General features: G+C 34.5%; 1 protein-coding gene across 3 annotated transcripts; it reads left to right on the plus strand.

Annotated features, from left to right (window-relative positions):
• The first annotated feature begins 3,634 nt into the window (after positions 1-3,634).
• On the plus strand, positions 3,635-9,746 carry LOC105322522 (peptidoglycan recognition protein). 3 transcript variants are annotated; one of them, XM_066073690.1, is made up of 6 exons: positions 3,635-3,721; positions 5,682-5,877; positions 7,200-7,245; positions 8,412-8,675; positions 9,070-9,183; positions 9,425-9,746. In XM_066073690.1, exons 2-6 carry the CDS (start codon positions 5,683-5,685, stop codon positions 9,631-9,633), a joined length of 828 nt encoding a protein of 275 aa, XP_065929762.1. In that variant the 5' UTR covers positions 3,635-3,721; position 5,682; the 3' UTR covers positions 9,634-9,746. The 3 variants fall into 3 exon arrangements, with proteins under 3 accessions (XP_065929762.1, XP_065929761.1, XP_034310518.2); XM_066073689.1 differs by lacking the exon at positions 3,635-3,721 and adding an exon at positions 5,142-5,221; XM_034454627.2 differs by lacking the exons at positions 3,635-3,721; positions 5,682-5,877; positions 7,200-7,245 and adding an exon at positions 7,539-7,688.
• The last annotated feature ends 355 nt before the right edge of the window (positions 9,747-10,101 follow it).

Here is a 10,101-nt window from a genome sequence, read left to right on the forward strand (position 1 = left end):
CAGAAAAAAATTCAAAACATTCTCTCTTATGGAAAAGGAAAACTTCGTTTGTATGAAAGCTTTTCTTGCTAGCTATTCAAATTGAAAGAAGTCTATGATTTTTTTTTCATCAAATAGTGTGTGTCTATCAAGCACAGAAGACTAATGGAGAGATCCATGAACGAACAATAATTTCGTGCATCGGGTGCTTACATTAGTTTATTATTAATTTGTGATTTATTGCCTTATCAACTAAGATATCAAAAAGCGTGGAAATCAATGATTTTTATATATTCATATTAAGGGGGAACATGACGTTGCAGTGTAAAATTATTTGTCAACGATTTAAAAAAAAATTGTAATACATCAACATTGAGATGTCTGCTACAACATATATATTATTTTCGTGGTGTCTTCCAACTTCGCCAATATTTTGAAATATACATGTTAAATACAGGTAGATTTGTGTTGGCTAAGTGGGAATTGGGTACAGGTGGAGCACAAACGAATTTAATGACAGATAGGCTATAGTCTGTTATTCTGTTTCCAGTTAAAATGTGGGACAAATAAAATATTTGTTAGCTTTCAGAAGAATAAATATGAATTGAGCTTCTGTCCCAGTACTTTATTTTATTTAATTAATTCAGATGAAAATGTAATTTTTAAAGTAATTAATTGTTACATATGCCCCCTTAATTAAGCCTTTAATTAATATATCTATCTATCTATCTATCTATCTATCTATCTATCTATCTATCTATCTATCTATCTATCTATCTACATGCATCTATCTGCTAGTATCTATCTATATCTTAAATGCTCCTACACAAGATTCTCAAATAGTATCTATGATGCTATAATACATTTCTTTTCCAGCAAGTTTTTTTTTGGTGTCATTCAGTGCATATTTTGTTAAATTGAATCAAAAGTAGGGTAGAGTTTGGAGAATTGATAGAGGAAATTGCGAGTGGAATTTTTTTTTGAATTTTTATAAAAAGTTAATTATTTGTATCTTTTTATATACACTGTCCTTCATTAACTGTATTTCATTTTCTTAAAGGGTTAATTTTTTTCATCATTTTTACAATTTAAAACATCGTTGTGTAAAGTTTTGAGGATTTTTTTTATATCATTCAAAATATATCCAAAGACCATTTACTCAAAAGGTGGGTCGTTGGCCTATTTATATTTTTTTTGGGGGGGGGTGCAAACCTAGAGGATGGAGAGGGGAGACTAGGTATTCGAAATCCCTCTCCTCCTGGAAATTTATACCTTATTTAATCAGCATCGTTAAGGCACCAAAAATTGACCCAACCACACCCTTCTGCAAACAAAATTATTATTTGGACTTCCCCCTGGTAAATATTTCTGGATCCGCACACGGGAAGATACATGTATTGTTTTTAGGATAATGGACACCTTTTTGTATAGATTCTTAAGTTAAGTATACAAAAGCCTTTGACCTAGATAACACACTATAATGTTATACTCACCTTTATAATCACTAAACTCGAAAAGGTCGGCCTGGTTCTCATGATAAGACACAGTGGTTCTATAATATGGAAGAGAACATTGCCATAATGAATCGATTTATAACAGTTCTTTGTTGTGTTTGTCTTTTGTTATTATCTGAATATAGAAAATGATAAATCAAATCATTTTGCTTCTACATCAAGCAGATAAGAAAAGTTAAACACAGTTTAGGCTTCGTGATTAAACTCTTGGATATCTACAAGATTTGCTTTGACCATGATGTTAATTGTTTATTCTTTAAGAAAGAGGCATGTGGCTATATTCGAATATATAACATTGTATATTAAGAACCTCTCTCCAAGTCCGATATTCGCAGACGTTTTGACACCCACAGCCAAAGAATGTGTTTATGTATTGTGGTAAACAGGGAACAAGTTATCCACCTCGTTTAAATTGACCTTGAACTTTAAAAATGACCTTGAAATGTACCTTTAATGATTTTGACCAAAAATTCATCATTCATTCAAACATTCAATTCCCATCATAGATGACTTTGAACTGTCCCACTGATATAATAATATGTTGATGATTTTGACCAAAAGTTCATCACCAAATATTCTAATGAAATTCTCATGTTGAGTTGCTTGTAGATCGGGAAAAATTGCATTTTGATAGTTCCAAGACGGAAAGACAATCGATGTCATTTAACAGCAAAGGGCCTTACCTTGCAGAACTGTTAAATGTAAGTAACGACCTCCCACTCACCCATGCAATCAAATACACCCACCAACCAAATCAGTTCAGAGTACAGTATTTTTTTATTGTTATACTTTCATGTTAAATACTGAAATCTGATTGGTTAAGACGCAGTTAATAATATTTTCTATTACCCTCAGCGTTAGCAACGCACTTAGCAACGGGTAACATTATATAAATAGTGCCTGTTTGGGAGGGTAACAGTTGAAATTGACACCCCGAGAAAACCATTGTCAACCGACGCGAAGCGGAGTTTGACAATGGTTTTCGAGGGGTGTCAATTTCAACTGTTATCCTCCCTAACAGGCACTATTTATTTTGTTATACTGAATGTCTTAATTTTTAAGAAAATTTTACTGCTTTTAAATAGGAATAACGTGAATTCTACAGCGAACCGTACGCGCATAATTTTCGCGCATGTAACATTTTTTAATGTTACCCGTTGCTAAGTGCGTTGCTAACGCTGAGGGTAATAGAAAATATTATTAAATGCGTCTTAACCAATCAGATTTCAGTATTTAACATGAAAGTATAACAATAAAAAATGTTACATGCGCGAAAATTATGCGCGTACGGTTCGCTGTAGAATTCACGTTATTCCTATTTAAGGTAACTCCATACTCGTAAAACCCTCTGATGAAAGTTGAAAAACAGAACTGATTTCAGTTTAATAGACTTAAATTTCATCAATTATAAGAAAAAACATGTCATCACATGTCAAACATGTCATCACACTTTTTGAGATGTCAGATAAACATGAACTAAAGCATAATTTAGCATCAGAAAACCGTACTTTTTTTGTTAAAAGTAAAATACTTGTAGGCAGAAATTTGTTTATCTTGTTTAATTTTATTGTCAACTGTGTCAGGAAAGTAAAACTACAAAAACATTTTAAAATTAATTGTTGGGATAAGAAAATTTATAGCATTTAGACATACAACTGAGAGAACAGTCAGAAAAAGAGTTATTTCCCCTTAGCATAGATAAAACGTATAAAAAATTGGAAATTTTGGATAAAATTAAGCTGCAAAAATATCTTGAACTTAACAATATTTCTAATTGCATCCATGAGATTATGTTCACATAAAATAAATAAAACCATCTTGCACAAATTTTAAAGAATTCAAAGTTTTATAATAAAGTATGACGTCACAGAACACTGGATCTACTTTAAAAGCAGTAAAATTTTCTTAAAAATTAAGACATTCAGTATAACAAAATAAATAGTGCCTGTTTGGGAGGATAACAGTTGAAATTGACACCCCTCGAAAACCATTGTCAAACTCCGCTTCGCGTCGGTTGACAATGGTTTTCTCGGGGTGTCAATTTCAACTGTTACCCTCCCAAACAGGCACTATTTATATAATGTGATAGTTTCTTGGGAAAAATTTTGATGGTACTATTTGCAGGAACTTGCCCCCGTATAAAATGTACTCAGTATATATCCACTTGTTAGAAGTGGGAACTTATTGATAAGAACATAAATATATAGGACACGTTATAAATAAAAAAAGTAAGTATTTTCTCTTTCTTTCTTGCATGTCAACTAGCGTTATTTCAGTGCATTACTGTTGGTTTTACTTTGCATCGGTGATCGTTTGTTTTGCATCAGTGTCTGTTGGTTTTGTTTTAAGCAGGTCTGTTTCGTATGCATGTTTTTTTAAAACTAAGTTGTTCGTTTTGGATTAACGTCCTTTTTTCCTCTATCCGCCGCCCATAGTAGAGCTCTATTTCAAAATATATGAAAATACCCTAATTTAAACGGTAAGATATATGAACTTGTTCTTGATTAAATACTGTGGAATCATTTAATTTCATCCAATTTTCTTAAATTTTACAGGTTCGTGGGGACGTAATTTTTTGCATTCTCTTATACCTTCAACAGGAAATATGTTTTTTATTACTCTGATTTATTCATTCGTGAATGATGTTAATTCGTGTATTAGAGGTACCCTCGAATTCTACGAAAATTGAGCCACCACGAAATTTAAAGATTCCACAGTAACAGTTGATAGCTAAACAAATCATATCTTTAAATTTTAGGCAGATCTATAGTGAATTTGTTGACCATCATGCCTTCTTAAAGTCTTTAGATTTTCCATCTAAATATTTATACCTTTAAAGTATTAAATAGATTTTTCATCTAAATTCCTGTTTTCCAATAATTTAATCAACCTCAGGAGTGTACATATACTAGTACATGTATATACGTAGACGTATCGTAGACGCTACGTTCTATGTTTACGACTTTCATGTACAATTATATGAAGACGTAAATGGGTCATCTATTATAGCATAGATGTCAGACAGTCTTTGCCACACAAAGTGCCCTGTACAAGCGTTAATTCGGTCATTGAACATGTAGACTGATAAAAACTTATCTTATACAACCGAGAGGAATTTTCAATCGTGCAAGATAAATTGATCATAATCTTTAACAGTATACTGTATACAGGGAAATATTCGCCCTCGTTTTATTTTCGCCCCTTTCGCCCTCGTTGTCAGCGGGCGAATTTAAGACTCGGCAAATTACCAGGTCTTAAATTATCTCTCTTTGACCAAACCTATGTCTGAGCGGGTGAAGCCGTTTTCAAGTGAAGTCGGGCGAAAATAACACGGGGCGAAAATAACCCTGTATACAGTATGTAATTATTTTATTAAATTTATTAACAGATAATAAACGGATAATGCTTCGCTACACTACACTACAATACACTACACTACACTACGTTACACTACGTTACACTACACTTCACTACACTACACTACACTACACTACACTACACTACACTACACTACACTACACTACACTACACTATCTTTCTATGTCCAGGATCGTCTGACCATGAACTTTGACCTCAAAAACTGAAGATCAATTGGAGTCATTATAGGGTCAATCTTCTTTTTAAAGAGGGCATCAATTGTTTGTCTGGCAAAGTGTTCAGATAATGAGTGGTAAAGGTCTGACCGACCGACTGGTGCATGAGAATTATATGCTTCCTTTCTATCAAAGGTGCAGTAAAATAAAATAGACATTTTAAAAATGATATACTAGTTTTGTTTTTTTTTTTTTTTTTTTTTGTTTTTTTTTTTTTTTTTGGAATGAGACTCCTGTCGATAATAATGTGGATAAACAAAATACTTTCACTGGTAAAGAATTTTCAAATTTTACAATATTTGCCCAAAAAATATGTTTTAAATTTTTTGGAAAGGTTTAAATACGGGTTTTAAATGTCAACATATGACTTAGAGATTCGTTGTCAACGCTCTAACGTTGTTAGATAACAATTTTGGGGAAAGAAATAATTTTTTAAAATATTACATTTGTACTTGATTTTGTTGTTTATTGCGATAGAAAATTCGTCACGATATGGGGTGTCCCATGTTTCCTTAAAATAGTTTTTAACTTGCAATATTTCAGTGGGTGCAAAAATACATACTACCAGGATGCGTGACTCTTTTTTACATTTCAGAATGAAGTGGACAATATTTGCAGCTATTTTAACTATTTGTCAAAGAATAAACGCCAAAGATTGCGCATGCGTGCTTTCTAGAGATCAAATTTTAAACAATGACGCAGGATTCGTAGGAACAGCCTTGCAGGGAGAATGTTTCCCGATTCTAGGTCACTCGAACGTTACCTGGCAACACATCCAGTACCATGATCAGGTTTACTGCGAATGCTCTTTGGTCAGAACATTTATTAAAGTAAAACAAATCAACATTGTTCAAAGTCCGAAGAGGTTCAAGAGTAATAGCATATTATGAAGATTTTCGCGATGCCCAAATGAGGTCCTGAAGTCCAAGCGTATGTACCCTGTAACACCATTACAAGGGCGTTACAAATTGACGTCTCATTACGATCCTCAGTACATGTATATATATATATAAACAAGTAATCCTTTTAAAGGAATGATCGGCATGAAATACCATTGGTCAACTCTGTTAATATAACATACGCTACATGCAGTAAAATATATATAACACCGTTTTAATGATTTCCGAAATAGCTATAGGCATGAATGAACTTTACACTTAGTAGGCGAATCATACTTCCGACTAATATTCTTAGGCATATGTGAAAAAAACGTGATTTGAATCTTTATGAATGTAACCCTATAAATGTTTTATTTTCAGGGTAAAATGATAAGAGTAACGTTTATAGTAATCTATGTATATTAATGAATTTAAATAAGGTTGTCATTGTATAGTAACTAAAATAGTGCAAGGCGCAATGCGTGCGCAAATAGTTTAATTTGCCGGATGCCTTATATGGACACAACTGTGATCGGCCGAAGCCGATCACAATAATCAGCGATGACCTTTTATAACTCGGAAAAGACTAGAGTCAAAAATTCAAATTGATGATGTGACTTTAAAATACACGTAGTTCCAAAAGTTTTATGTAATTTGGTCGACCAAATGTTTTTGATTTCTATTTGCCAAAATCTTATTGACCGTCAATGAAAGTAACATATTCCTGCTAATTGAAGCTAATTACACAAAGTCAAAGGTCTTGTTACTTCATTCTTGCAATCGAGGGAGTAGTGAAATATTTTATTATCAGCTGACATGCGGGAATTTAGAGGGGAACCGGTGGGTGGTCTGGACCCCCCTGGAAAATTAAATTCTTAAATTTACATTGTAATATTACCAACAAAATGCCTCGAACCCCCCCCCCCCCCCCCGTTTTTTTTGTTTTTTTTTTTTTTGACCTGCGCATGCAAGACATTTATCAATTGCATAGGAAGAAGATTACTGTGTTTATATGTTAATGAAATGGTGTGATAAGTTCAATCAATGTATAGGGATATCAACTAATTTATTTATCAATGTAATAATACAAAATTTGATTTGGGAGGAGGGGGGGGGGGGGGGTAATCGTTCTCGTCCCCTCAAAAATTAGCACCACCATCAAGGCCCGAGTTTAATAATCGAATTTTCTAATTATCAACAATATAATAAACATTAATATGTTTCATCATTTTCAGAGCGCCTGGATTGCGCACTCATCAGTTGAAACAAGGGACTGTGACAGTAAGGCTTGTAATTTTAATCATCGTTTGTCATTTGTTGTTGTTATTATTATTTTTTTGTTGACCACCCCTATACTATAAACACAAGTATTTGTGGCCTACTGTACCCAGTTAAAAATCTCGACAGTGTTGGAATTACGGGCATCCGTATTTTCTACTTTTGTTTTGAATACCTCTGTTTCCCTGACCCACTTACACAGGCACCTGACATTATATATTTTCTCATAATAAAAATATAGACCTACCTAAATAATACACAGGCACCTGATGTTACATATATTTTTCTCATCAGAGGCATGTGCCTACTCATGCTCCGCAAATGTAGGGAAACAGGATGAGTGTATTCAAAACGAAAGTAGAAAATACGGATGCCTGTCGCCGGTTTCAGTGTATGATTTGTTTTTTGGTTACAAAGGGTAATGAATGTTAAAACCAAATTAGACGGTAAGCTTTATGTTTTATTTTCTTCGATATGCCTTGGTTTTAGTTTAAACTTCTTATTTTTTGCTATGAAAACTTTTTCACTTAATAATGATCGTATCATCATTTTTAAACGTTAATTAAGCACCTCCATATGGGCATCAATCAATCATTTACCGGATGTGAGCTCTTCCGGCAAACACGAGAATTTGCGATTGAAGCAGATTAAAACTGGTTCTCTTTTCCATCGGGTGCTGGACAGTGAGCCCAACTATGAACTACACCCGCCCCCCCCCCCCCCCCCCCAAAAAAAAAGCTTTCCCCTTACTCCCGAGCCAAGTCGTTTCCATCTACCTGAATGTACACCCTGTATCAACTTTTTTTCTAACTTTATTTACAATTCGATATCTGTGCGAGGTTAAATTGTGTGATTTGTCAGCTATAATGGGCGACATGCATTACAAAGTGCAAATGTATGATGCTGTGATAATGTTCAGCGTTTAGTATGATTGTGCGTGTCGTTTGTAAGAAAAGAGTAAATTATGTATATTTATTTAGAATTTTGATGCGTGATTGCTAATCGGCTTTGGCCCAGATGTGAGTGCAATTCTATGATAGGGGTAACAGTGACAGGCCTGGGTTATAGTTAAATTTGGCAGGGGGGTTGGGTCAAAGGAATTGTTTTTTTAGAATCATAATTGATGGATACTGATAGAAATTCATTTGTTTGTTCCCTTGGTAACACAGGTACAGTTCCAACGACCACTCCCGGTTCTCTTGACCCAACAGCCGTCAGGCCATCTCCCAAGTTACCCGGATGTCCTACAATCATCACGCGTGATGAGTGGGGCGCCATGCCGCCTTCTCATGCCATGACGCTCTTAACAGAGACGCCAAAATACGTGTTCATTCATCACGGAGCCACGAGCCCATGCTCCACGCAGCAGGAATGTTCAACGCGTGTACGCTCTTACCAAACATTCCACATGTCAGCGCCCCCTGCCGGTCGAGGTATAATTAAAACATATTTTTATATATTATTTTTAATTTTGACAATGTTTACTACATTTTGGTTGTGTTTTCACTGACACATCAGATCAAATGCATAAAATATGGTGTTTACCTTTTTATGACCTACGAATTTGATCGACCTGCCTTTAACTTTTAAATATTATATATTTTGGCCCATTAACTACTAGTATTAATTCGTTAAGTAAAAATATTCACATTATCTATATGTCAAGTACATGGACATCATGCTTTAATTACATACATGTATATAAATCTTTGAGATCCAAGGTCTATTTCAAACCGTGATTTAATTTCCCATGTATTGGAACGTATTTCAATTTAGTAAAGCGTTGCCTCATACATGTGCGTATATATAATTAACATTGTGTTGTAGGGTGGTGGGACATCGGCTACAGCTTCATGGTGGGCGAGGACGGCAACGTGTACGAGGGGCGTGGCTGGGACCAGGTGGGCGCTCACACGTACGGATACAACAGTGTGGGGCTGGGTAAATATTCCTTATAACCCGCCGGGGTAGGATGTAGAAATAAGACTGAAAACACTTAATTAAACTTTAGTTAACATGGTTTAAAAAAACCATTGATAAATCATATAATTATACATGACATGCATATATATATACCAGACGTAAAGTTTAACGATGTTACAAAATACACTTAAATCAATCGCAGCTTAATTCAAACAACCCGAGAAGTTGCGATTGTAGACTTGTTGGATTTTTCTCCCAGGTATCTCTTTCATCGGGGACTTTCGGGACAGGCTTCCGAATCCTAACGCCATCCATGCTGCCCAAGCGCTCATCAAATGTGGGATGGAGAACGGAAAGATAATCGGGAACTACATACTAAAGGGGCACCGTGACGTAGGAAACACGGAGTGTCCAGGGCAAACACTGTACGATTACATTCAAACTTGGCCCCATTACAACAGAAACTGACCGGATATGTGTATTGCGCATGCGTGAAGATGCTGAAGAAGATCAAGACTTGACGATATTAGATTAATTGTATAAAATAAAATTTCTCATTACTTATAAATATTTACATTTTCCAGTGTCTTTGTCTGGATTTACACTACGAATCGATTTTGTAATGTATTGACCAATACAGTACATCAAATTCAATGACTATTTTGATATTTAATCGTACGTACAATTGCTGAAAATTATATGAAATATCAATATAAGTAATAACGAATCATTATTTGAATATTATGAGTTGATCAAATACGGTCGATATTGATCAAACTACTGACATGATCAAATACGGTCGATATTGATCAAACTACTGACATGTATCATAAAGCCCTCAATTTGGGCTTTATTGGATTTGATTACTCCGTATTTGATCACCTCCTAATACTCGAAGAATGATTCCTTATTCCTTAAATAAACAATATTTAGCGT

The sequence above is a fragment of the Magallana gigas genome, chromosome 10, assembly GCF_963853765.1.
Source record: "Magallana gigas chromosome 10, xbMagGiga1.1, whole genome shotgun sequence".
NCBI classification, from domain to species: Eukaryota; Metazoa; Mollusca; class Bivalvia; order Ostreida; family Ostreidae; genus Magallana; species Magallana gigas.

Excerpts from the sequence above, each read along its gene's own strand:
- LOC105322522 (XM_066073689.1), top strand. The coding sequence starts at position 5,157 with ATGAGTGGTAAAGGTCTGACCGACCGACTGGTGCATGAGAATTATATG. Across the intron at positions 5,222-5,681 it reads ATGCTTCCTTTCTATCAAAG|AATGAAGTGGACAATATTTG; the intron begins GTGCAGTAAAAT and ends TTTACATTTCAG. Across the intron at positions 8,676-9,069 it reads AGCGCCCCCTGCCGGTCGAG|GGTGGTGGGACATCGGCTAC; the intron begins GTATAATTAAAA and ends ATTGTGTTGTAG.